Raw genomic sequence first — 25,620 nt, 5'->3', positions numbered from 1 at the left:
CCTCAAGTTCAACGCAGCACCAACCAGTGCCCCGCCCTGCTCAGCCTCCCAGCCTCCCCCACCTGGCCCCTCCCTGCCACACCGAGCTGTTCTGGAGTCCTCGGGCAGGCCTGCTCCACTCCCGGGCCTTTGCACATGCTGTGTATCTGAGTCTTTCCCTTCTTCCTCCCCTGTCACCTGCTTCACTCCACTTGGCCTTCAGCTGTCCCCACAGCCATCACTCAGCCTAGAATGCCATCCCTGGTCCCATGCTGGGCCCTGAGCCCCAGGAGGATGCAGAACCCTGTGCATATCTGGCCCCACTGAGCCTAGGATTTGACTGGCTTACATTGATGTCTTTACCACCCAGCTGGGGCCAGGCACCAAGGTGACCAAACTCTACTGAGTGAGAAGGCAGTCAGAGAAGCTCTGCTCTTCCACCCTAGAGGAATCTACTCAGCCTGTGCAAAGACGCCAACAGTGTCTCCTGGCCAGGTCCCTGAGGCAGAAGGGTGAATGGGGTCCCTGCCCTTGAGGGATGTGGAGAAGAAATGTCCTGTCTCAGTGTCTGTGGATACCAGTGCCCTCCAGCGTGCTCCTCTTTGGTACTGATAGCAACCCCTGGGGACTGGGAAGACCAGAGAGGTCAAGGAACCTGCCCAGACTCACACAGTAAGAATGGGCAGGGCTGGAGCTTGAGTTGGCACTTCTTGGCCTCTGCTCTGACCCAGCTGGAACCCAGGCCCTACATCCGAGCTGTTTCTAGTATTTGACTGATGCGTGGATCCTGACTTCATGGCAGGCCCCTGGTAGGTCCCCGAATCTGAGCTGGATGTGTGTCACCCGGGAGGACCAGGCACCTTGCAGCCCGAGGGCGTCCTGCACGGAGGGGGCAGGTGGGGCCTGGCCTCAGCACTGGGGTCTTCCTCCTCCTGCCCCCAGCAGAGAGATTTGCATCTGGGACCTGGGCCCAGCACCCCCGTCTATCCAGGCCTGCTCATGACGTTCATTTTCACTCCTCCAGTGTAGAAACGAGTAATCTGGGGTGGATCCAAATTAGCCTGCAACAAACCAGTTGTGGGAAAATGTTTGTTTCCTAAAAATAGAATAAAGTGCTAATCCTCTGGGCAGCTGTAAGAGAATGAGCTCATCATGAGCCAGAGAGGAACACGGGCGCTCGGTCAGACTTGCCTTGCTGGAGGCTTCCCCAGGCTTGACTCAGCCACAGGGAAATGGGCCAGAGGGAATTTAGCAGGAGGGGCCTAGCCCCGATTCTCCATCGGTAACTTGCTGTGTGACTTTTCACTTGCCTCTCGCCCTCTCTGGTCTTGCCCTTGGTATGATGAAAAAGGTGGAAAGAATGTGTGCTAAGGCTCACATAAGATCACTTTGAGTTCCAACATTCCAAGGACCCCTTTTTAGTGAGTTTTGAGTCTCAACTGTAGAATGGGTAGTAACAGTGGCAGAAATGTCTTTGGAAGATATCTCAGAGTCTAAAGGTTGAGTCCAGGTTCCTGCAAGAGAATCCACACTTTCTGACTTAGGGCAAATTACTCCCCTTTTCTGAGCCCTGGATTTCTCATCTGCAAAGAAATAAGAAATAGGAATGCAGTAGAAATGTAAAAGATTGTCTTTATGAGCCTGGGGGAGGGGTGACCGGAACGGGTGGTGGTGATATGACAGAGGCAGTGCCGGGCTTGTGATGCTGACGGTGGTGGCCTTGGTGGTGGAAGCAGTGTTGATGCTGGTATTTTGCTGTCATGCACGGTTCTCATCTGCTGGATGGGAGAGAGCATCTGGGGCAGCCTGCGTGTGTGTCAGGTAACGGAGACAGTGAGGGGCTTGCATTTGAGTCTCTTTGGCAGCAGGACTGTAGGACAAAGACCTCCCAGTGTTTGTCTGGGAAACAGTTGAGTATTTAAAAATAGAATTTTATAAGCCACCCGGGGCCTTTGCAGAAATGCATCTGCAGCGAGCGATGCACACACGTCCCCATGTGGTCAGCGACATGCCATGCGTACACAGCCCCAGGTCCCCCAGGTTAGTGGTGGCGAATCTATGGCACCCTTGCCATGGCCTGCCGTTTGTTATCAATGAAAGCTCTAAAAGGTTCGCCATCACTGCCCTAGATGCTGTCGCCTAGAAATGTCAGAGGCCCCTGTGAGTAAGTGAGTGCACTCTGAGGTGCCAGGCGCTGCGTTTCTCAGCTCACGTCCCCATCACTGTGTGATCCATGACTGTGTCCTGCCAGTCTCCATCCCAGCCACCACCGCCCCCGGGGTGCTCCCACCATGGTCCTCAGGGTCCCCTTCAGGGAGAACCGTCGGGACTGGCAGCACCCCGTTCTGGGGAGGCCCAGTCTCCTGTCCCCAACCCTGGATCCTGGGTCTGTCCACCCCTGGGGTCACCCCGGTCCACCGGCCAATCCACCAGCCCTGTGTCATTGGCCTGGCCTGTGGGTCCTCCAGGCACTGCCCGGCCAGGCTGGGTCGTCTCTGGGAGCTTTGGTTTCTTTAGCCCTGCGGTAGGATGGATAAATAGCTCCTACCTCCTGACACCCGGGAGAATCCGGTGAGGGTCCATGTGGGGTGTGGATGTGGGCCGCCGTGAAGGTCATGGTGGCTGATATTTTACGATGGAAGAATCGAGAGACCTTGAGGTCACTTAGTCCAGCGCTGGCAGGGGAAACAGAATACAAGAATTTAAAACTTAGTAGACACGTTTTAAAAAGGTACAAAGAAATAGGTGAGATTGATTTTAACAATGCATTTTATTTAGCCTGATAGATACAAAATATGATTTCAACATGTAATCAGTATTAAAAATCATTATTTTGAGCTTTTCCATTCTATTTTCTTTTGGGGAGGTTGGTTTGTTTTTTTTTTTTATGGTACGGGGGATCAAACTCAGAACCTTGCCCTTGCGAGGCAGGCACCGTGGGGTTGGGTTTTTTTAAAGACAGAGTCTTGCTAGGTAGTTCAGGCCAGTCTTGAACTCACTATGTAGCCCAGACCAGCCTTTAACTCACAAGGATCCCCCTGCCTCAGCCTCCTGCATGCTGGGATTATAGGCATGTGCCACCACGCCTGGCCCCATTCTCTTTTCGGTACTAAACCTTTTAGATCTGATGTGTCATTTATGCTCACAACACATCTCAATTCAGATATTAATTTTCACCAGAAAGACCTGATCTGTACTTAAGACTTCATAAAATGTACAGTTGAAAATGTAGGTCCATAAACCTAAGTTGTTTCAAGCATACACTTAAAAGTGTCCACCAGTAACCGAATTCAGCGTGAGCTTTCCAAATCAAAGTTAAATAACGTGAAGAATTAAGTTTCCTGGTCACAGTGGCCATGGTTCAAGGCCTCCAACTGGGGAGCGAGGGGCTGGTCTAAGACTTTTCTAATCCAGCTGGGGAGACTGAGGCCCAGGGGACTGGTCAGGGTCACACGAGGACTCAAGCAGCAGGATGTGGCAGTCTGTGCCTGGCTCCTTCTAGGGCCATAGTCCCCTCTCCCTGAGGGCTGCTGTGCAGAGTCGTGCTCTCCCATACCCAGTTCCATGTTCTTTCGTAGCAGACATTTCTGTCTTGTGTTGCATCAAAGCTGGCCTCCTGTGATTCCCAGGCACTGACCACCCAGAGCACCTGGCTTCAGAAATCTGCAGACGGGAGTCTAGGACCAACTGCCCCTTCCTACCCCTCTTCCGTCACAGGTAGTCAGGTGATGGGACCATCACCTCCCTCATCCTATAGTTTGTGCCTCTGTTAATGCAACCAGAGGGATTAAATCAAACAAGCTTGTCAAAAGCATAAATGTTCTTCCCAACTCCTTCAAGGCTCAAAGTCAGAAAGTCCCTTCCAAACCAGACACACTGCCTGCCCTACCCCTAGTACATCCCAACCTGGTGGCCCGAGGGATGGCACTCTCTTTTCTCTGTCTCTGTATCTCACACTCACATGCATACTCACCCACCGCTACTGAGCAGTTTCCCTGACAGCTGTGGAGACAAAGCCAAACCTCTCTCCGCTGGCCAGGGCTACATTTTGGAGTGCCTGTGGGGAGGGGCACAGGAGCCTGTCAGAGAAGAAGAAGGTGGCAGGTGATTTGCAGGGAGCTGTCCCGAGTGTGCCCCTTGGCGGCGGTAACCATGATGACAGCAGAGCCCCTCCCCCACCCATCCCAGGGGCAGCGCTCACTGTGGCCAGGCCCTGGGCCTGCAAGTCCGCTCCAACCCTGGAGCTGGATCCTCAGCTCTGGCAGAGGCGTGGGGCGCTGTCCCGCTGCTCAGATGGGGCATCGTGTCACACTCAGGGCCGCACGGGAACCAGGTCACGGCATCTGTTTGGGAGCCCAGGGCCAGCAGCCTCATGCTTCCTGGATCTGCCTGGATCCGCTCTCAGCTTGCCCCTCTCTCCCTTCAGGGTCCCGAAGGAAAACCAGGGAAGCAAGGCGAGAAGGGCCGGATGGGAGCCAAGGTGGGTGCCCCGTGCCACATGGTGCCCTGTCCCCACCCTGCCTCTGCCAGCCCGGTGACAGCCTCTTTCCCCTGCAGGGTGCCAAGGGCCACCCCGGACAGCTGGGTGAGATGGGCGTCCCTGGAGACTCTGGAGCCCCTGGCACCCCAGGCCCCAAAGGCTCCCGGGGCAGCCTGGGACCAACGGTGAGGCCTCTGGCCACGGTGTGGGAGTTCGGGTAGGCTGGCAGGGGCCTGGGCAGGGAGGGAGGCACCGGGCCCAACTGTGAGCTGCACACCCGCTGTTCATCATGTCAGCCACCTTGTGCCACTCCAGGGTCCCCGTGGGAACCTGCAGAAAGCTGCAGTCCTGGGGTGCTCGAGTCCACAGAGGAGCAGTCCTTGCTGATTGAAGGGATCTGTGGGTCCCGGGTTAATAAAGTCCTGCTATGCGGCAGGGGTGAGGGAGGTGCCAGGCCTTTGGGGGTGTTTTTATCCAACAAGGAGTTTTCCTCCTGGAGATAGATCCAGGAGGACCAGGCCAAGTGCTGCCAGCCACTCGATGACACCAGGGCTGTCCCAAGGCCTTTCTGGGCTCCCTGAAGAAAAGAACCCAGAGGGGTATGACAGCTGCAGGGTCATAGCCTAGCGAGGCCGGGGCAGGCAAGAGGAGGCTGATGTGGCATCCCAGAGGTGGCTATGGGCAGTGACGCAGCCATGGGGTATGGCCATCGTTGCTCCCTCGGTGTAAATGCTTCCACGTGGCTGCTTCCTGCTACCCATGTGCCACTGTGGGTGTGAGCTGGGAGCTGGTGACCGGGGCGCTCTGTGAGACAGTGCTTCACCCCTTGGGTGCCCTGGACACAAGCGACCTCCTGAGCACAGGCCAGAGTAGGATGGAGGGAAAGGATTCAGAGGGAGGAGCTTGGAGCCTATTCGTTCTAAACGACACTGATGTAGCCATAAGTGTGTAAACTTTAAATTGTCATCAGGGCTCTGTTTAAGCAGCTCCTGAAAGTCCTACGAGCAGGGACAAGGAAGGGCCGGTGGGGCTGGTGCCTGGGGAGAGGGTCCCGGCTGGGACACCCACTCCATACCGACGGGGACTCCTCCCCCTAGGGTGCTCCAGGACGGATGGGGGTCCAAGGAGAACCGGGACTGGCTGGTTACAACGTAAGCGGAAGCTGCCTTGAGGAAGTCTCCCTCCCCTCTCTGGAACACTGTCCCGCAGCCTCAGCTCCCCCAGCCACCCCCAGCTAAGGGCCACCCCGGTGCCCCAAAGATTCAGCGCCTCTGTGCCAGGGAGCTCCTGGGCCCACCCCTGAGGGTGGCGGTAGGGGCCAAGGATGGGACGGGTTGGGGAGACAGGTACAGCGCTGTCCCAAGTGAGCTCCATCTGCCTTACCCAGAGCTGCAGGGACCCCCTGAGGGACAGAGGAGCTCAGCCCATCGGGGCGCCCAGGGACCCCCTTGAGGTGGCATCTGTCCTGCTCCTGTCCCTGCCTTCCCTGGGAAGGGCTGGCCGTCCAAGCTAGCATACCCAGAGAGATGTGTCTGCTGCAGGGCTTGTCTGGAAGCAATGCTCAGAACCACACAGAAGGTTGGGTCAGAGCTGGGACCCTGCTGTACCGCCTGGTGTCCCCACTTGTCGTTTGCCCTCCTGGGTCCTCATGCCTCCTCTCCTCTCCATCTTGTTTGCCTGCAGGGACACAAAGGCATTGTGGGACCCCTCGGGCCTCCCGGACCAAAAGGCGAGAAGGTGGGTGTTCCAACTTGGAAAGGCAGCTGCCCCTCTGGTCTGGGCTCAGCGGGAAGGCACACCTGGGGTCCTTGGGGCAGGAGCTGTGGGACTGCGGCCATCACTCTGCGAGGGGGTCATCTTCGTGCCCAGGGCAGGGTCAGGGGCAGTCTCCAGTTAGGCTCGCAGGAGAAATGACGTCAGCCATGGGACGACCGGGTCACCCCTTGTCTACGCGAACGTGGAAAGGAAGACTTGCACACAGATGACACCAGGCAGTGGGGGAGAGGAGGGGACTGGAGAGTGCGGAGGCCCAGTGGGGACGCCCGCCCCCACCTGGGCTCCAGGCTTTGGACAGGAAAGGAGTTGTCAGGAACCCGGATGGTTGGGGACTCTCCCGTGCAGGGGGTGCCTGGGTCACGTCCAAAGACAGCGCCCAGTGACACTGAAACCAGGTCTCCGAGTTTCCCTTCCTCTCCTCCTCCCTCAACCTCTCAGCAGTAAGGATGCCTCCCAGCAGGCTGCCCAGCGCCTGGTCCCTGAGCCTCCCCAGGCTTCCTGCCTTCTGCTGAGTCAGTGCCCCACTAAGTCAGCCCTGCTGGGGCCGAGTCACGCCGCCTGGCCTGACGCACGCATGGCCCTTACGGCCGGCCGGTCCCTGCTCGGAGTGCAGATCTGCCCCAAGCACTGCAAGTTCTGCCCAGCCTGCAGGAAGTGCCGCCAGTCCCCTGGGCTGGCTCAGAAGGGACCAGGAGCAAGCCCAGAAGCCACCACTGTCACTAGGCGCCCCCTTCAGGGTGGAAATGGCGTCATGTGGTGCACAGCTGTTGTAGTCGCCCGATGAACAGCCAACCACAAAGTGGAAGGTGCTAGGGCGGGTTGGGGACCACCTACTGAAGCACAGGAGCGCGCCTGCTCTGTCCCTGAACTTCTCCCTTACTCCTCACCGTGACCCGGGCACGAAGGTGTCACTGTTCCGCATGGTGGGGTGGGAGTTGGGGACTGAGTTCCCCGGGGTCCTGGACTTGCTTGGGACCAGCAGGACAGTGGCAGGGCCAGGATGCAGACTGTCTGTCCGACACCAGGCCCTGCACCCCTAGCCAAAACCAGGCCCCGACTGAGAAGCCAGAGTGCCTCCCACCATGGGACACAGGTCCACGAGGAGGTGGCAACGAACGGGAGGGATGTGACTCTGACAGCAGGTCTGGGGAGTGGCTTTCCAGTATTAAAAATGCACCCCAACCTGAGGCCACCTTGGCTAGGTGTGTGCTGGGGTGCTCTGGAGAGTTCCTTTTGGCCCTTGATTCCTGAGTGGCTTTAACTGAGACCCTTTCCTCCTCGAGCCTCAGTTTCCCCATCTGTAAAGTGGGACAGCAGCATAGGTTGCTGTATAGATTTTGTGACACACTGTGAGACAAACTTCACCACGTGTCCAGCACAAGGAATATGCCAGATAAACACTGGCACCTTGCCCCACAGGCCCCTAGACCCCTGCCGCCCTCCGCGGTGGGACCAGAGTGCAGCCGCCCCCCTGGGTACAGCTGGTTCTAGGCCCCTGGCTGAGCCTGCTTTTGTGCAGCCACTACCCACAGGAGCCACAGAGCTCAGAGCCAAGGGCCTCGGCCACCAGCCCTCCACTCACTGGCCCGGCACCATTCCCTGCCCTACTGCCTTGGGCCTCCCTCAAGCTCTGCAGGCGGCCAGGATCCCCTGGCTTGAGCCCCTGCCTAGAAAGGAACCCCCAGGAGCTGGCACCAGTCTGGGGGGCTGGCACCCTGAGCCCGTTGCCCTGGGCTCGCCCACTTACACCTTCCTTGTGCTGGCCAGAGGCATCCAGCCCCCTGTCCTGCCCCAGGCCAGGGCTTACGGTGTCCCCAGGGTCTCAGTGCTAAACTCTGTCCCTCCTCACTGTGCCCCTGGCCACATCCATGGGACGTGTGGTCACTGCTGTTACCACTACAAGGACAGCAGTCTGAACAGCTGTCTGTGAGGGGCAGCAGCGCCCTCTGGGGCCGACAGGCCTGTCCTTCAGCTTCTTCCCTTGGACAAGACCCTCAGTTGCTGCTCATGCGCCTTGGGGCAGCCCCTGCCTCTTCCGGAGCACCCAGCAAGGGGCGGAAGTGTGTCCCACGGTGAGAAAGGGACTTCCACTGAGTCACCCAGACGCTGCCGTCACCTCCCTGTACCTGCTCTGTGAGATGGGGGTAACGAGGGCTGCCGGAAGCCTTCAGTGAGTGCCTGCATCCAGCTGGGCAGTGCCCACGCATGCCACCTGCCAGCCACTGTGGCTCGGACTCCTACCTGCTCCTCCACACGCACCACCCATTGTGCCTTCACTGCCCCCCCAACCCAGCCGAGAAAAGCAGCTCAGAGATGAGAGGGGCATAGTCCCAGGGCTGCGGGTGGAGAACAGAGAGCACTGTCTGTGCTCCAAGATCCTGGCTCCACACCTGGGTCCGCTCAGACACGCACGCCTCCCTCTCTCTTCCTGATCTGCCTCTCCCCATCTACTACCCTCCCAAGGCTGAACTTCATTTCTGAAGGAAGCCCTTCCCAGCCTGGACTCCCCAGTTCCCCAGGATGGGTGACTTGTTCTAAAGTTGGTTCTGTGGAGTGTGGTCATGCACGCTAGCAATCCCAGCACTCAGGAGGCTGAGGCAGGAGGATCTCCTGGAGTTTGAGGCCGGCCTGGGCCTATGTAGTGAGTTTAAAGCCAACCTAACTGCATAGCGAGACCCTGTCTCAGAAAATCAAAACAAACAGAAGCAAAACTAAAGCTGGCTCTGTGTCCACAGGGAGAACAGGGTGAGGACGGCAAGGCCGAGGGCCCCCCTGGGCCTCCGGGAGATCGGGTAAGGCCCCTTCTGTCCCTGGGGCGGGATGGGGTCCCCTGGAGCCCGGCCCTCCTGCCAAGTGGGCAGGGGAGGCCTCAGAGAGCCCCGAGGAGGTATGTGCCATAGTTTACTGTTGTCCTTGTCATTCAGGGCCCCATGGGCCATCGAGGAGACCGAGGGGAGCCTGGGGACCCTGGATACCCTGTAAGTATGGAGCCTCCCCTCCTGGCAGGACGGCCATGTCCTGGGAGGGCACTGCACTGCCCAGGCCAGAAGCCAGGCCTGATTTCTCTGTGCCTGTGTCGGCCGACAGTCCCCAGCGTGGTCCTGAGCAGCCCTTCCCCTCCGAGGGCCGCACATCCCGTCAGTGGCAGGAACAGCTCTGCTGCCAGCCACGGGGCTGCCGGGCTCGGCCCTTCCTCCCCCGCGGTGTGCTGGCGGCGTCACTGCCTCACTGTCTTGCAGACGAGGAAGCTGAGGCTCAGAGCAGGCGGCGACATGGGACTCCCAGCTCCACCCTGGCCCCGGCCCCTCCAGGGCGGCCCCTCACCTGTCTCCCTTGCTTTCCAGGGACAGGAGGGTGTGCATGGACTCCGTGGAAAGCCTGGCCAGCAGGGCCAACCCGTGAGTGGTCTCTCCTGGCCTCCTGCCCGGAAGTGGGTGGAGCAGGGATGATTGAAGAGCCGATCGGGCCCTTTGGTACTGAAAGGGACCTTCCTTGCAGGAGGCCCCGAAAGGGAGCCCCTTCTGGTCTCTCCTGCCCCGACCTGGGGGCGGCCCTAGAGCCTGCACCCCCAAACCCCTTCCCACCCTCCCCCTCCAGGCGGAGAATCCTGGGGCTGCCTTACGTCATCTCACCTTGGTTTGCAGGGGCATCTGGGACCCCGGGGGCGGCCAGGACCCAAAGGATCAAAAGGCGAAGAGGTAAAAGGGCTGGCTGCCCACCAGGGAAACTGAGGCCTGGGGAGGGAGAGAGACAGCGAGTGAAGGCGGGGCTGGGAGGGAACAGACCCTCCACCACGAGCCCTGTGGCCCACTCTGCAGGGGCTCCAGGCAGGGACCCGCCTGTGGGAGGTCAGCCACTGGGACTGGGACCCAGGGCGGTCAGGGCCCAGAGACCCCCGGCTTCTCCATCTGCCGTCACACCCTGCAGAGCCAGAGAAGCTAGAGACAGAGCCAAGGGGTCTGCAGGGAGAGGAGAGGGCCGAGGTGCCCTAGGCCCCTGCACCTCTTGCCCAAGTGCACCTCCCACCGTGCCCCTCGGGCCGCACTCTCAGTCGATGGCCTGGCCAGTCCTGAGCGCGTCTGACTGAAGACACCACCCAGGGCTTGACAGCAAGGCCCGGAGAGGTGACACAGGACTCAGCAGCACAGGGTCAGCAGTGGCTGACCTCACCGGTGGCCCTGACCCTGGACCCCTTGTGGGGCCTGACACTCACCAAGGGCCACCTTCATCTGGAGTCCGCTCCTCCTCCGGGCAGCCTCTGACATTGGCCTTGCTTTTGTTTTTCCAGGGCCCAAAGGGAAGGCCAGGCAAGGCTGGGGCACCAGGCCGGAGGGGCATCCAGGTGAGTGGCACGCTGCTGCTCTCCCACCAGCCCTTGTCCTCCCCGAAGCTCTCACCCCACTTCTTCTATGCCCTCAGGGGCTGCAGGGGCTGCCGGGGCCTCGGGGCCTGGTGGGGAGGCAAGGCCCTGAGGGTGCCGCTGGACCGGACGGGCTTCCTGGCGGGGATGGTCGAGCAGGACAGCAGGTGAGCAGGCTTGAGGGCGGCGGAGGAGGTCTGCGTTTGGGACAGGTGTGGGGGGACTGCCACAGGCTGCTGGCCAGAGAAGCAGGCTGAAAAACTGGTGAGGCAGAGCCAACGTGGAGACGTTGCCTGGCATGCCCGGGAGGACGGTCCCCTCATCCCTCGGGACCTGGGAGTGCAGCACCCGAAGGTCGCCGAGCCTGAGCCCAGCCCGTGTGTGGCTGGAACTCCTTCCTGTCCCCACTCACAGATCCTCAGCTGCTCCTGCCCCTGGGCCCAGACATCTTGCAAAGGCTGGGTGTCACCTCCCTCCCTCCACTGTGTCCCTCCACCCCGCCTCCTGCAACCCAAGACATATCCCACCCCACCACCTCTGCCTGCTTTCTTTACAGGGAGAGCAGGGAGATGATGGGGACCCTGGCCCCTTGGGGCCTGCCGGGAGGAGAGGAAATCCAGGTGTGGCTGGCTTGCCTGGAACACAGGGGCCCCCGGGATTCAAGGTCAGAGGCTTCTTAATCTACCTGCCCGTCCTCCTCCCTGTTTGTCCTGGGACTGGTGAAAATGAAATTCACCTTGTTGATCTTCCTCGGGGGTCCCAGCCCCGATCTTGACCCAGCTGTAAATACTGCCCCCTACCAGGCCACAGAAACATCCACTGCTGCTGTGTTGTCCACGCGCGCCCTCTTGTGGGCCTTTGTACAACAACAGATGCCAGGGGGCTCCTGGTGTCAGGCTTCCTTCGTTGAAGGGCCTGGGTGGGGAGAAACAAAGAGGGAGGCAGTGTGGGAGAGGGCCTGTGGTGCAGGGTAAGAAAGGAGACGTCTTCAGGAGGCTCAGGCATGGACCAGCCACCCCCAGACTTCCCTCTTCACGAGACATCCTGAGACTTCAGGGGACCCAGAACCACTCTCCCCCTTGACTGGTCATTTTGGTGTATTTGTTTCAGGGTGAAAGTGGATTTCCTGGGCAGCTGGGTCCTCCTGGCAAGCGGGGGACAGAGGGTGGAACGGGACTTCCTGGGACCCAGGGGGAGCTGGGCTCCAAAGGCCAGCCGGTGAGTGAGTCCAGGGTGTGCACGCTGTGGAGTCCGTTGTGACTCTGAGCAGATTCTTGCCCTCTGGGAGTCTCTAAATAGCATCTCCTTGGGGAGACGGGGGAACATGTTTGCTCAGCCTCAAGACACAGCAGACCCTCATGAATGGGGGCTGCTTTTAGGGGATCGTTCCTCCGTGGAGCTTTCGGACTGGACTGCTGGGGGTTGTGGGTCCTTCCCCTGTCTTCCCTGAAGGCCTGGGGCAGGAACTCCTGAGTGTCCCTCGTCCCTGGCACAGGGCGTGGGGCACCCCTATTCTTGCTCCACCCTCCCCATGGACTGCTGTTGTCCCTGCAGGGCGACTCTGGCGAAACAGGCTTTCCCGGCGTGGCCGGCCTCTTCGGACCCAAGGTATGGCGGACCCCTGCTTGTGCCTGCCCCTGTGGGGTCCCCACCCACCCTCTCATTCATGCATTTCTTCATTCCACAAACTCTCAGTGTGGGCTGAAACACAGCTGGAAGCGGGCCTGAGCCACCGGCCAGTTCTTCCTCCCTCCCACGCACTGAGGCTCCCGGCCTGCTCAGTTACCTGCTCCGCGCCTCAGGCCTGTCTGGCGGTCTCTTTAAACCTTGATTTCCAAATGGGAGGAATAAGAGTGGAAGATCTTGACAGAATCAAGACCAGAGGTGTACACTGCATGGTGCACAGCTGTATTGCTAAATAACTGGGGGCTTCGGTTTCTCTTCCTGAGGACCCTCCGGCAGCGCCTCTCCCCCAGGGCCCAGCAGCTCCCTTTGCTCCCCACAGGGTCCCCCTGGTGACATCGGCTTCAAAGGCATCCAGGGCCCCCGGGGGCCTCCTGGCTTGATGGTGAGTCCTTCCTCCGTGCCCCAGCAGGGACAGTCGCCCCGAGGCTGGCCAGCCCTCAGCCGGTTGGACACATGTCTCCCCGACCCTGTCCCCAGACCCCGTCTCTCTCCTCTAGGGGAAGGAAGGCATCATTGGGCCCCTCGGAAGCCTGGGACCCTCGGGACTCCCGGTACGTGCAGGGGTGGGGAGGAGGGCTGCCGGGTGTCTTTGTCCTCCCAGTTCCAGATCATCTCTGTGGCCCAGGGCTGGTCCAAGCCTCAGTTTCCCCGTCTGGAAAATGAGACTTCCCCTCTGAGCCCTGTCTGCATTTTGTTGCAGGGTCGGAAGGGTGACAAAGGCAGCCGAGGGGGCTGGGTGAGTAGAGGGGCTGGGGCTGTCTTGTGGGGTGAGGTGGGGTGGGTTCTTCTGGGGCCATGGCTCTGCCCAGGCCCCCTAACTCTGTTTCCCACTTGTATCTTCTGCCAGGGACTGCAAGGTCCAAAGGTGAGTGGGGCAAGGTGGGGACAGGGGTGGCACTCTGGGTTCTCCTCCACGATGACAGATGTCCCCACATTTCCCCTTCCGCTTTGGACCCCACTCTTCCCATCTGTACCCTCAGCATGGGGGAGCCGTCATCCCTACGTCTCGGGCTCCCTGGGTAGGGCCTGCGGTGGCCAGGTAGCAGGCACTTGCTGGCCTGGCCCTCACGATCTTCTCCTCTTCCTCCAGGGTCCTCCTGGCCGGAGAGGGCAGCCCGGGCCACCGGTAGGTAACTGCGTGCTGGGCATCATGGAGCCCCGGGCAGGAGGAGGGCTCCCGAATGGCTTTGTCTGCAGACAGACCCTGAGTCTTACAGGCCTCAAGTGCTTCTTAGAGGTCACAGCCTTCTGGAAGGTTGTAGACCCGGGACAGCCAGCCCTCCAGGAGAACAGAGACCAGATGGTAGCTGGGCCTGTCCCCACCCAACACTGACCCCAAGTCTTCTTTTGCAGGGTCCCCCAGGACACCCCATCCAGCTTGTAAGTTGGGGAATGTTCTCTTCGGCCTGCTTGGGGGAGGATCTGGGTAGTGAGATGGGGAGGAGCCGCTGAGCCTTCTCTGGCTATGGTGGCAGGAAGCCCAGCTGGACCCGGGCATGCCTAGGTCCTTCTCTCCTTGTCCTGGGCCCCTGGGCCAGGAGGCAGGAAAACCAAGTTTTTTCTGGTAGAGTGTGAGGTCCTGTCTGTGTGTCCCACACAGGAGGGTGGATGCTGAGGTCCCCTACCTGGGATTCTCAGCCCAGAGTCAGGCAGTGGGCAGATTGGGCCCTGCCCTGGGTGCCACAGCCCTGCTGGAGAACATGGCTTCCCCCAGCCCAAGGACAAATGTGTCCTCATGGTACTGCACCCATAGGATTGGGCCGGGACAGCGTTCCAGAGCAGGGGCCCAAGGAGGGCTGAACAGAGCAGGAGCCCTTGGCCAGAGTCACTCCGAACCTCTGCTTCTCTTGTCTCTCCACTTGTCGCTGCCTGGCCGTTCTGCTGCCCATAGAGATGTCGCTGTCTGTCCCTAGCCTCCTCCTCCTGCACAGCCTGCCCTTGTCCTTCTCACTGATAAGAAGAGAGCTGGACCTGGGGATTTAGCTTAATGGTTCCACAGCCTGCCTCGATAGCACAAGGTCCTGAGTTCGATCCCTGGTACCAAAAAAAAAAAAGGACAAGGAAATTGAGACAGAGAGGCTGAGCAGCTGGCCCCAGCTGGTGCCGATCAGAATGGGCAGGGCTGGCATTTGGCCCTGAGGAGTCCCCCAGAGTGCCGCTCGAGCCCCCGATCCTGGCTTGACTCGCTGCCCAGGTTCTCACCTCCTGTGATCATGGGAGAACTGTGGCAGTGTCTCTGCCAAGCCAGGGCCAGGGGCTCAAGTGCAGATGATACTAGCACAATGCAAGGCAGAGAGAGAACACGGGGGCTGTGCGGTCATGGAGAAAGGGCCCCCAGCCTGGGGACCGGAGCATCTGGCCAGTCGGCCTGTCACACTGATATCTGCAGACAGGCACGGGGCAGCTGAAGCTAGAGGAAGAGAGGGCCAGGACCAGCGCCAGCTCTCTCTGCAGAGGGGATGTGGCCTGGCCATGCCAGAGAAGCTGGGGTGGGTCTGGGCTCCCCCTTTTGGGGACCCTGCTCGGTGCCTGGAGTTTGTACCTTGTCTTTCCCTGCACAGCAACAAGATGACCTCGGGGCAGCTTTCCAGACATGGATGGACACTAACGGAGCACTCAGATCAGAGGTACCAGGAGCTCTGCCTGAGTGGTCTCCATTCCCAGAAGAAATTGGAGACCAGTGCCTGGGCGTGGCCTGCACCTCTTCCTCACCTCCAGCCGGTCACAGATGGAGGAGCCATCTGAGTTACTGAGGCTCGGGGCAGCAGCAAGCCCAGGGTCACATAAGCAACCCTGGGCACTGTGTCACCCCAAGGGAGCAAAGAACTCATGGTCGGCCCTTGAGCTCTGCTGAGATCCTGGCCTTTGGGCCAGGCAGAGAAGGGCCTTGGCGTCCTGTAGCCAGTCCTGTCAGGAGGGAGCTCCCTTTGCAGCCTTGCCCGCTTTGAGTGACAGGGAACTCACTGCTCCCAGCTCAGACTGCCAACCAGCATTTTGTTTGTTCCCTTTGCTGGGCATCTGGCTCAAAGTCTAGAGGGGAAGAAGCATGCACATGCCCCTCGCCATCCATTCGGGGAGGCCAGCAAAGGACATAGAGATGCCCAGGGTGCAGCTGCAGCAAGCTTGGCATCACCACTGAGAAAAGCTCTGTGTACGGTGCACACCTGTAATTGCAGCACTCGGAAGGCTGACGCAGGAAGATTGGAAGCTTGAGGGCACCCTGGGCTACCTAGCAGTTGGGGCTGGGCTGTGTGGTGATACCCTGTCTCAAAACAAAGACAAAACAAAACAGCTCTATTTGCGATGCCCTTGCCCCGTTGCACGTGGTATTAGGTCAGTTGCAACAGAATTCAGTACAATTTATTTCTTGTGCACGTGAAGGCTAATTGCTGTAGAAATGACAGCCCCAGTCTGCTGCGTGGGCTCTGCCCTCTTTCTCCCAGGCCTTTCTGGGGTGTCTGTCACTTTGCTCCCATTGCACGGGATGAATCAGTCCTGTGACCCCCACTAATGGCAGAGGAGTCTGGAAGGCAACACTGTGTGTCCGGGTGGCAGGCACAGGCAGGGTGAGCGGCTGCAGGTCTTTGACCCACGTGCCTGCAGACATGTTCACACCCGCACGCACACACCCGCACGCATATGACTGCTGCCTTCCACGGGGGTTGAGGGGCTTATTTAGCTCTGATGTGTGGCTCTGGAAAAGGACTTGATGTCAGGCAGCCAGGCAGGGCACCCCATAGGCCCTGCCCTCCAGCACCCCACACCCCCCTGCGGGAGACCTGCTCCTTCTCTGAGCTGAAGCCTGCCTCCTGAGGCTTGTCCTGGTGGTCCCGGTTCTGTGTCCTGGTGCCTCTCAGGGCCCCCAATATCTAGGGGGGCCCAGAAGGGCCCGGAAGGCCCCCAGTTTGGCCTCTCTCCTCTGCCAGACTCTCTCCCCATAGGGCTGGGGGCCGCTTCCCAGCATCCTGTGCATCCTCTCTGCCTTGGTCCCGGGGCTCTTCCTGTGGCAGAAGACCTAGGCTGACCTGTGACGCCCGCCCCCCATCCCTGGTCCCCGTTTCTTTATCTGGGAGGAGAAGAGAGACCCAGCCCTGGCCAGCCAGGAGCCTGGGTGGGGGGCTCAGAGGTATGAGGAGTTGGGGCCCTGGGCCTTGATCTTGGCCTGGACCTCTCCTGTGACAGGGGTACAGCTATCCGGACCGGCTGGTGCTGGACCAGGGAGGGGAGATCTTCAAAACCTTACACTACCTCAGCAATCTCATCCAGAGCATTAAGACGCCCCTGGGCACCAAAGAGAACCCCGCCCGGGTCTGCCGGGACCTCATGGACTGTGAGCAGAAGATGGCAGACGGTGAGAGAGCCTGTGGGGGCCAGAGAAGGGGCGTCCTGCCCAGGGTGGGGTGGGGTGGGCTAGGTAGGGGGCTAGTTCCAGGAAGTGCTGGGGCAGATGAAGAACTGGATTCTCTGCACATCTTGGCCTCAGAGAGACAGACACACAGGCAGATATTCATTCAACAGTACCTCCCAGTAGGGTGGGCCTTGTCGTGAGGATATTATGGGGGACACGGAGAAGTGGGCCCACTCTTCCGGAGCCCACAGATGGCGACAACCATCTCAGTGCATTGACATAAGAGCCCCCAAGCTTTGGCAGGGGAGCCCCAGTCCCAGGGGGGCTTCCTGGGTGGGCCCAGATATCCCCCTCTCTGCACCTCCCTGAGATCTCATCTGCAAACTGGGATGCACCGCAGCACACCCAAGCCACCTCCCCTTCTCTGGTGGCAGAGCTGGGACTAGATGGCCTGGTGTCCTCTTCTCAGCTGCGGTGTGTTTGGCTGCCCGGAAGCCCAGCACGGGGAGCCAGATACAGGCAGAAGTGCCTGGCTGCCAGGGCAAAAGCCTGAGCCACTTTCCCGAGCCCCTGGGGAAGCCCTGGCCTTGGAGTGTCCGTCCCGGTGCTCCCTAGCTCCCTCTGGCAGATGATACGGACTGTCTCAGCCTCAGTGGCTCCTCTGAAACACATCCCAGGGGCAACAGGGAAACCTTACACGTGGGACCCCTCTGGGGCTCTCCCGGCCATGAGCTCTCCCCAGAAGGCTTCCTTCCATCCCTGGGGCTCCAGGAACCCCCGACTCCATGCCCAAATGGGGCACAGCTGGTCACAAGGGGTGGGTCCCTCTGCAGAGCCAAGTCCTGGCTCCTCCCTGGTGGTTCCTGTCACCCCTGCCCCACTGCCTGCAGGTACCTACTGGGTGGATCCTAACCTTGGCTGTGCGTCGGACACCATTGAAGTCTCCTGCAACTTCACACATGGCGGACAGACCTGCCTGAAGCCCATCACGGCCTCCAAGGTGCCCATGTGACCCCCCACCGCCTACCAGGCTGACCCTCTCTGACCCCACCCTGCCCTGGGCTCCACCTAACCTCAGTTCTGTTCCAAGCCCTGCCTGTCTTCCTGTGTGGGCTGGAAAGTCACCTCTTCTTTCCCAGGCTCAGTTTCCTCATCTGTGAACTGGGGATGGACCAGAAATAATAATATAATCTGTGGTTTCCAAGCCCCTGCAAGGTCGACTCTCCCACCTGGTATCTAAAGCAGGGTGGCTATCACGTGGGCCTGGCCTGGGGAGCCTCGAGCGTGGGGCTGTACAGAGCTACACGTGGTGCTGTTAAGTCCCATCCACTGCCCACCAGCTGAGCGCCTATCTTGGGGCGGAGCATATCAGATGGTGCAGGGCAGAGCAACAGACAAAGTGGCCCCTGAGGCTACTCACTTGTACCATGGGAGGTGGAACTGGGTCCGGCCCAGGGGCAGCAGCCAGCCTCCATGTCCTATTCCTAGGAGCTGAGACCAGCTCGCAAATCTCTGTTTCTGTCTTTCAGGCAGTCACACGGCAGGGTGCAAAGGCGGGAAAGGCCTCCCAGGAAACGGCTCATCCCGTCCCTGCTCACTGTGTTCCCCACAGGTGGAGTTTGCTGTCAGCCGGGTACAGATGAACTTTTTGCACCTGCTCAGCTCTGAGGTGACGCAGCACATCACCATCCACTGCCTGAACGTGACCGTGTGGCAGGAGGGCCCGGGGCACACCCCGGCCAAGCAGGCTGTGCGCTTCCGGGCCTGGAATGGGCAGATCTTCAAAGCTGGGGGTCAGCTGAGGCCAGAGGTATCTGTGGATGGCTGCAAGGTAACTGTTGGAGCCTCTCATGGGCCCTGCAGGCGAGGACAGTGGGGAAAACTATTTTGGAAAAACTTCCGTTGGTGATAAGAGTATGTCTAATAGTCTTATACTATATTAGCATTTTATATATATGCTTTTATTGTCACACTGAACAGTTTTCTAAAATGTTTTTTATTCACTTTCCTCTGCTGGTGTCTTCTCAGGGAAAGTCTGGGCTGGTAAAAAGTCCATGGATTAGTAGATCCTCTTTCAAGCACACTTGCAAATGCATACTATGTTTATTTCTTCTCTTTGGCCCTATCTTGGTCAGGATAATTTTTCCTCTTAATGTTCTTTGTCATTTTTCCATGCCCCAAACAGGGTGGGTTTGGGGGGAAGGGAGAGATAGAAAGTTCTCAAAAGGCAAAAAACAGAGCCAGGGATTTAGCTCAGTGAGTGGCACCACGCCTGACTCAAAAGCACAAGGTCCTAAGTTCAGTCCCCGGAACGACAACAACAAAAAAAGGCAAAAAACAGTTTTGTAAGATGGAACAAAACTGATAATGCATAGTATTAGTGAGGGTGTGGTGAACCCAGCACTCCCACATGAAGCTATAGGGCAAAATCAAACAGTAGAGGCTTTCTGGACAGCAGCTATGATTAATATATATCCAAATATGTATTTCATATATATCCCAAGCCTTAGATGTGTATTTATCCTTTGGTCCTGCAATTCTACTTCTAGAATTTGTTGTAGGGAAATAGTTAAGAATGTGCACAAAGGTTTGGTTACAATGGTGTTTTTTAAACATTGCAAGAATTAAAAAATAGAAACAACTTGAGTATACAAATATAGACCATTACTACAGTGAAATGGCACTGGGAGGAAAGCTGATTAAAATGTGCATGGCAGGAGATGAGAGCCACACAAACTCATGTGTACCCTCTTCCTTCTGCCCAAGGTCCATGATGGCCACTGGCATCAGACGCTCTTCACCTTCCGCACCCAGGACCCCCAGCAGCTGCCCATCGTCGGTGTGGACAACCTCCCTCCTGCCTCACCAGGGAAGCAGTACCGCCTTGAAGTTGGACCCGCGTGCTTCCTCTGACCTCTGACCTCCAGGCTCCTCCAGGCCTCTTAAGGGAGGGAAGAGGAGGAGGAGGAGGAGGAGGCAAGGGAAGGGTACTGAGGGGCACGTGGCCCCAGAAGAGGCAAGCCCTCTGCCCAAGGACCCTTAGGCAGGCCCCAGGTGTTGTCTGCTCAGTAGGAGTAGGGGAAGGGGGTAGCAGGGCACAGGCTGTTCTTGGGAATGATCGATCCCAGCTTAGCCCCAAAGACCAACCAAAGAACCAGCCAGAGCAAGCTGGGCCCGCAACCCACCTGAGCCCGGTGACTTGTCTCTCAGCTCTGTGGCCACCCCTTTCCTGCCCGGCTTCTTGCCCAAAGAGCCCTGTGTTGAAGCCAACTTGAGGGAAGGGGGCACCTCGTTAGCTGGGCCCTGCCAGGGAGCTTTTGATGTGCAATATTAGAAAGGAGACATGAAAAAGGAGAAAAGGAGAGAAAGAGGTATCTATATATATTTTTATTTAAACAAACAAAGAGGGTGTGTTACTATTTTTTTTCACCTGGGAAAGAGGTGAGAGGATGAGAAAGAGCAACCAGGGGGTGGGAAGAGGCGAGATCCTCGGGGCTGGGGGACCCACGTTTGCTACCTCCCACTGTGAAATTGCTGGTGCTCCCAATTGTCTCGATAGCGTATGTGATTTTTTTTAAGGAAAAAAAACCTATTTAATATTCTGAAGGTGCTACTATTTTTGCCACAGACTTTGAAGAAACTTTTTGATGTGGGACATCATCCACATCTTTCTCTGTCTTCCAAATGAAAAAGTGTGGGGACTCTTTAAATTTTCCTAGCATCACCCTTGTGTTCATCAGGTAATCTACTAAGGAGTAAAAGAAAAGAGGGAGGGGTGGGGGGAGCAAAAACAACAACAGAAAAGCAAAGAAAGAAACAAAAGACCTTACCAGAAACAGGAAGTAGGGATTTCCTTTTAATTTACGGACTTTGAAATATCTGCCCTTTTAGGAAGCATTCTGACTTGGCCTTTCCTGTCCTGGAGGGAGGTCCAGCTTGCCTTGGAGGCATGCACGGGAGAGGTTCCGGGAACCTTAACCTTGCAGAATCCAATTCCTGGAGCAGCCCACTCAGCCAGGGCAGCCTCAAGGTGGATGTAAACACAGAGCTGACTCACAAGGCCACATGGCCTCTGAGAGGCCCTCCCTCCCAGGAACCCTTCGGTCAGCGCCCTTGCTTTCTCACTGTCCTTAAACCCCACTGTCATTAGCACCAAGTGTCCATTTGGGCTGAGGAGAAAAGAATAACTATGAGTATCTTGGCCCTCTGTGTGATAGTGACATCCGGTGCCATCTGAACTGTGTTAGTCTATCTGCAAACAAGTCAAGCCCTGAATTGGGAGTCTGAACTTAACTATGGAATTATTTCTATAGAAGGGGAAAATTTATATGAAAGTCTCTGTATTTGTATATTTCTAAAGTTGTCTCTTGTTGGAAATGGATTTGATTTTCATTATTTAATACCTCACTCTCGGATGCTTCCTGCCGCCCACCCCGCCTGCTCCCACTCCCCACGGAAGCGCATTTTCATCCACATTGCAGCTCCAGCCTCATCTCAGCGCGTCGTTTCCCCACACCACCAGTCTCCGCCTGGCCTCCGTCTTGTCTTCGGATTTACCTGCTGTCTTCTCTTTGTCCCTGTCCAAATGTCAGTGTGTTAAAACCCCAGCGGGTTCTGTTTCTCCTTTTCCCTTCTGGATTTTAAATAAATATTTAAAACTGAAGCAATAGAATGACATGTCTGTGGCCTGTGCTTCTCTCTAGAAGGGGGGTGGGGGGCTCCAGGGATGGAGCGCTGAGGTGGTCCTGCATCTGCACACTTGGTGGCAGTAAGTACCAGGAACGCTTTCTCTCCTAAAAGTAGGAAGTAAAGTGTCCACAGGCCAGACCCAGTGCAGGGGCCTTCCTTTCACCTTGGGAGTTTGCACTGCTGAGAGTGGAACCAGGAGTTACACGCGGGCCGAGCACTGCCACTGAGCCCCATCCTCAGGCCCTGTGTCCCTTGGCTTCCACCTGCAGCGTCCAGCGTTTCCCTTGGCGTTCACATGGCATTCTCCCTATCTCTCTGTATTTGGGTTTTTTTTCCTTCTTTTCGTGTGGTGCTGGGGAATTGAACTGAAGGCCTTCACACTGAGCTACATCTCCAGTCCTATTTTGTCTTTTTTATTTCGAGACAGTCTTGCTAAGTGGCTAAATTGCTAGGCTGGCCATGAACTTGCCATGCTCCTGTTGTGGGACTGCATAACCTTTGTTCCTTTTCTCCAGCCCCATTGTGATTAAATGTGAGTTAATGGATAAAGATGCTTGTTAGTTTTGGGACACTAGATAAAAATCTGTAACAGACCTAAATTCCCAAAGTAAACTACTCAACTCCTTGTTTGGCCGGAACTGATGTTCCAGGCACCACAATTTTTAGAACAAGCTGCAAATGCCTGCTGACCATCAATACGTGACAGTTGACCACTAACCTTTGTCCCCTTTTCTTTAATTCTATCTGTTAACTTCCCCCTCAACCCCCTATAAAAACAGCCTCGGATTCTGAGCCAGTTGCCTCTCTAAGCTATTTTGCTTTGGGAGTGCTGTCTGGTCAGACTAATAAAGGTCTGTTTTCCAACTTGTCCGGTGTGTTCCTTCCCGGGTGTTCTTCGCTGCAGTCAGCTCCTCGGAGCATTTGGTAAGGCCTTGGTCTTACATTCTGAAGGCACCGCTGGGATCCCTGGGTGTGCTTCACTATAGTCAGGTCCTCGGAGCATTTGGTAAGGCCAGCGGTCTTACACTGTCTAAAGCCCCCAGAGTGCTGAGCTTACAGGCCTGGGCCACCACACCTGGTTTCACCTCTTTTTATAAAGACACAGCCATATAGGGTCAAGGCTGATTCTAAGACCTCTTAATTTGATAACCCTTGCAAAGACCTGATTTTTTTTTTTCTGATATCAGGGATCGAACTCAGGACCTTGCACTTGAGAGGCAGGTGAGGTACCACTGAACTAAATCCCCAGCCCCAATCTGATCTTCAAATAAGGTCACATTCACAGGTACTCATGAGGAGTCAGGACTTCAACCCATCTTTTAGGGATACAGTGGAACCCGTAACACATAAGGTGGAGGCACATTGAGGTTAAAGAGCAATTCTCTATTGTAATTACCACGCTAAAATGTACATAGCATAAAATTTACTGTTAATGCCATTCAGTGTATTCATGGTGTGTAAATTACAGATAATCTAATTCCATACTAATGTCATCACCCCCCCAAAAAAACCTTTTAAGCAGTCACTTCCAATTCTCCTCTCCTCCAACCTGGAAAACCACCTATCTGCTTTTTATCTCTATGGTTTTGCTCATTTTGGATTTTTTTTGGGGGGGGGGGTTGGTACCAGGGATCGAACTCGGGACCTTCTGCTTGCAAGGCAGGTGGTGGAACCACTGAGCTAAATCCCTGGCCCTCATTTTGGATATTTTGAATAAATGGAATCATGGGACATGTGACCTTTTGTGACATAACATTCTTTCACTCAGCATAATGTTGTTAAGGTCATCTATGCTGCAGTGTACATCAATACTTCACTCCTTTGTATGGCTGGGTGATATTCCATTGTATTGTTCTGGACCAATCCAGCCCCAGAGTGTGAGAATGGGCCCTGGGGGTGCTATGAGGCCCAGGAAAGGCAGACAGATCCAGGATTGCAGGCTGCCATTTACTGGGGGACCTACTGGCAGAAGCATAGTCCTAGGCAGCCATGAGAGCTTGTGGGTCCTCACAGTTTGAGTCAGAAGGAGGAGCCCACGTATGAGTTAGGTCAGAAGTGACTTCATCCAAGCTGGAACATTACCTGGTTTATCCTAAGCTAATATCAAGGACTTGGGCACATTCCTGGTGGCAGGGTCCAGTGGTAAAACTTCATATACCTGGAAAGCTATGTGGGGAAATTGTGGGGGGAACCGTGCCTGGCAAGTCAAGATGGCCGCAGTCATGTCAAGCTGAATGCATACTAGGTCAACAGACCGCATACCTTTTTTTTTCTGTGCAGGAGGGGGTCAAATTCAGGACCTTGTGCTTACTTCCCAGCCAGGCGTTGTGCCTCTGAGCAACATCTCCTGCCTGATCACACCTTTTTAGACCATTCTTCAGCTGATGGACATCTGATTTTTTCTTTTGTTTTTTTCTGTTGTTTTTTTTTTTTTTTTTTGAGACAGGGTCTTGATATGTAGTTCAGGGTGGCCTCAAACTTGTGGCAATCCTCCTGCCTCAGACTCCCAAGTTCTGGGATTACAGGCATGTACCACCACACCCAGTCAACATCTGGGGTTTTTTGGGGGTTTTATTTGGTACCAGGGGTCAAACTCGGGTCCTTGCGCTTGCACAGCAGGCGGTGAAACCACTGAGCTAAATCCCTGGCCCCATAACATCTGGATTTTTATTGCAAAGAATGCTTCCATGAGGAATTCTTGCCTGTGAGGTTCTTGAGGGAAATCACTATAGCACCCACCTTGGAAGAAGTACATCAGAAAAAGTCTGGGAGATAAAGCTGCCAGATTTAGCAAATAAAAATATAGGGGGCCCAGATAAATTTAATTTCATACAAACAATAAATACTTTTGAGTGTAAGTGTGCCTCATGCAATATTTCTGATGTACTTAGACTGAGAAAAGTTGTTTCTCTGAAATTTAAATGTATCTGGGTATCGGAACCCACAGCTTTCTGTTCAGATATCTTTCTTCCTTAATTCCTTCCACTGTTCCTGGGGAGCTGTATGAATCAGAACCTCTCTGCACTTTTCATCTAGAAGAAAGGACAAATCACAAGCCATTGAGTTCATACTGGGATTCGATGTTTTAAAACTTGCGCTGCATTTCCGGGTTCTCAGTGCCCACGCAGCCCAGAGTCCCCAACTCTCTTCACTCGGGCACCTGCCCCAGACAGGGAGCTTCAGAGGTGTCCTGCCCAGGCTGCAAGAGCCACGTCATAGAGCCCAGGATGCTCAGGAGGGCACAGAGGGTCCGGTGCCCACGACACCCTCACCCCGTCCTACCTGGGGGCAACTGAAACCCAAGCCAAGCTTGATGTCTTGGGAGAACGAAGACAAGGCAGAGCTGCAATTTAAACCCAACTGCCGACTGCACTGTGAGGTGCATTAGCCCCAAGCAGCCTGTGACACCCCTGGAAGTATGTTACAAAGCAGATTCTCAGCCTCGCCCAAATTTACTGAATTGCAGACCCCAGCAGTCTGTGTTTCTACCCCCACCCCCATTCTAGTGCCTGCTAAAGTCCTAAGACCTGTTGTGGTACACTAGTTCCTAGGGCTGGAAAAATGAAATCATAAAACTTGGGAATGGGGAAATACAAATGTTCTTTGATAAATAGTCAGAAATAAAATTGAGCCAGAAGAGCCCACTTCCTGAGCTCTGTTGTCTCTCCAAGAGTTTGCCCATTGTACAGATGAGACATGAAGTCACAGCCACCTCTGTGTTCCCCACAGGAATGCCTTAGGGGCAGGGGATATGGCTCATTCTCTGCTGCAGTACACAGTGCACTGGCACTCAGCCTGGTCCCCAGTTCACGGGCCTGTGTGACCTGGCCAGTGAGGACCCTGGGGCAGGGCCAGTTCATTCCCAGCAGGTGTGGGTGGTAGGTTTTGGGGACAGACAGCAAACTTCCATGAATTGCCAGTGTCCTGGTTCCCAATCTCTCATTGCACAACCAGGTGTCGGGAACCAGCTACGTGGACTCCCCAGCTAGGCCCCCTCCAGGGGAAAGCCCGGGCAGGCTTGTGTTTGTCCACAGTGGATCGATGCTGCTATGGACAATCACACCAAATGAGGATCAACAGTTGGCACTGGGAAAATAGCCAAGTATGGTGGCGCATGCCTGTAATCCCAGCACTTGGAAGGCTGAGGCAGGATGATGACCACATGTTTGAGGATAGCCTGGGCTACATAGTGAGTTCAAGCCCAGCCTGAACTACATAGCAAGACTGTCTCAAAAGAATGAGGGAAAGGAGGACAAAGAGACAGGCTTGTGGGTGGGTCCAGTGCCAGCTTCCTGACTGGAA

The 25,620-nt window shown here is 56.4% G+C and overlaps 1 protein-coding gene and 1 long non-coding RNA gene across 18 annotated transcripts in view; one reads left to right on the top strand and one right to left on the bottom strand.

Annotated features, from left to right (window-relative positions):
* Col27a1 (collagen type XXVII alpha 1 chain) overlaps nt 1-21,301 on the top strand; it is a 118,312-nt gene extending 97,011 nt beyond the window's left edge. For 4 of the 6 annotated variants that reach the window (XM_013073745.3, XM_004849506.4, XM_087183323.1 and 1 more), the window contains 24 exons: nt 4,406-4,459; nt 4,537-4,644; nt 5,557-5,610; nt 6,143-6,196; nt 8,971-9,027; nt 9,160-9,213; nt 9,580-9,633; nt 9,880-9,933; nt 10,524-10,577; nt 10,655-10,762; nt 11,152-11,259; nt 11,706-11,813; nt 12,150-12,203; nt 12,601-12,663; nt 12,779-12,832; nt 12,982-13,017; nt 13,129-13,146; nt 13,372-13,407; nt 13,635-13,661; nt 14,843-14,908; nt 16,464-16,632; nt 17,520-17,629; nt 18,242-18,460; nt 19,396-21,301. In XM_013073745.3, coding sequence (XP_012929199.2) covers nt 4,406-4,459; nt 4,537-4,644; nt 5,557-5,610; nt 6,143-6,196; nt 8,971-9,027; nt 9,160-9,213; nt 9,580-9,633; nt 9,880-9,933; nt 10,524-10,577; nt 10,655-10,762; nt 11,152-11,259; nt 11,706-11,813; nt 12,150-12,203; nt 12,601-12,663; nt 12,779-12,832; nt 12,982-13,017; nt 13,129-13,146; nt 13,372-13,407; nt 13,635-13,661; nt 14,843-14,908; nt 16,464-16,632; nt 17,520-17,629; nt 18,242-18,460; nt 19,396-19,542 — 1,866 coding nt within the window. In that variant the 3' untranslated portion in view covers nt 19,543-21,301. Of the gene's footprint in view, nt 1-4,405; nt 4,460-4,536; nt 4,677-5,556; nt 5,611-6,142; nt 6,197-8,970; nt 9,028-9,159; nt 9,214-9,579; nt 9,634-9,879; nt 9,934-10,523; nt 10,578-10,654; nt 10,763-11,151; nt 11,260-11,705; nt 11,814-12,149; nt 12,204-12,290; nt 12,478-12,600; nt 12,664-12,778; nt 12,833-12,981; nt 13,018-13,128; nt 13,147-13,371; nt 13,408-13,634; nt 13,662-14,842; nt 14,909-16,463; nt 16,633-17,519; nt 17,630-18,241; nt 18,461-19,395 lie in introns of those variants that run through there. The other 2 variants (XM_087183325.1, XM_087183326.1) reach the window with 2 other exon arrangements.
* On the bottom strand, nt 154-18,243 carry LOC106009778 (uncharacterized). 12 transcript variants are annotated; one of them, XR_015439873.1, is made up of 10 exons: nt 18,050-18,243; nt 17,703-17,790; nt 10,449-11,510; nt 9,868-9,969; nt 9,560-9,655; nt 6,259-6,406; nt 4,181-6,136; nt 3,953-4,036; nt 2,528-2,654; nt 154-1,878 (listed from the first exon to the last, which is right to left on the bottom strand). It is a non-coding gene; the product is annotated as an uncharacterized LOC106009778 (long non-coding RNA). The 12 variants fall into 12 exon arrangements; XR_015439870.1 differs by having other exon boundaries at nt 17,703-18,243; XR_015439872.1 differs by having other exon boundaries at nt 10,449-17,790.
* Nucleotides 21,302-25,620: the final 4,319 nt, after the last annotated feature.

The sequence above is a fragment of the Heterocephalus glaber genome, unplaced genomic scaffold, assembly GCF_053883595.1.
Source record: "Heterocephalus glaber isolate CG9 unplaced genomic scaffold, H.glaber_assembly_v1.0 deba00001479, whole genome shotgun sequence".
Classification (NCBI taxonomy): Eukaryota; Metazoa; Chordata; class Mammalia; order Rodentia; family Bathyergidae; genus Heterocephalus; species Heterocephalus glaber.
Note: the sequence above shows the minus strand (reverse complement) of the source record. Positions and strands in the feature narration are given on the sequence as shown.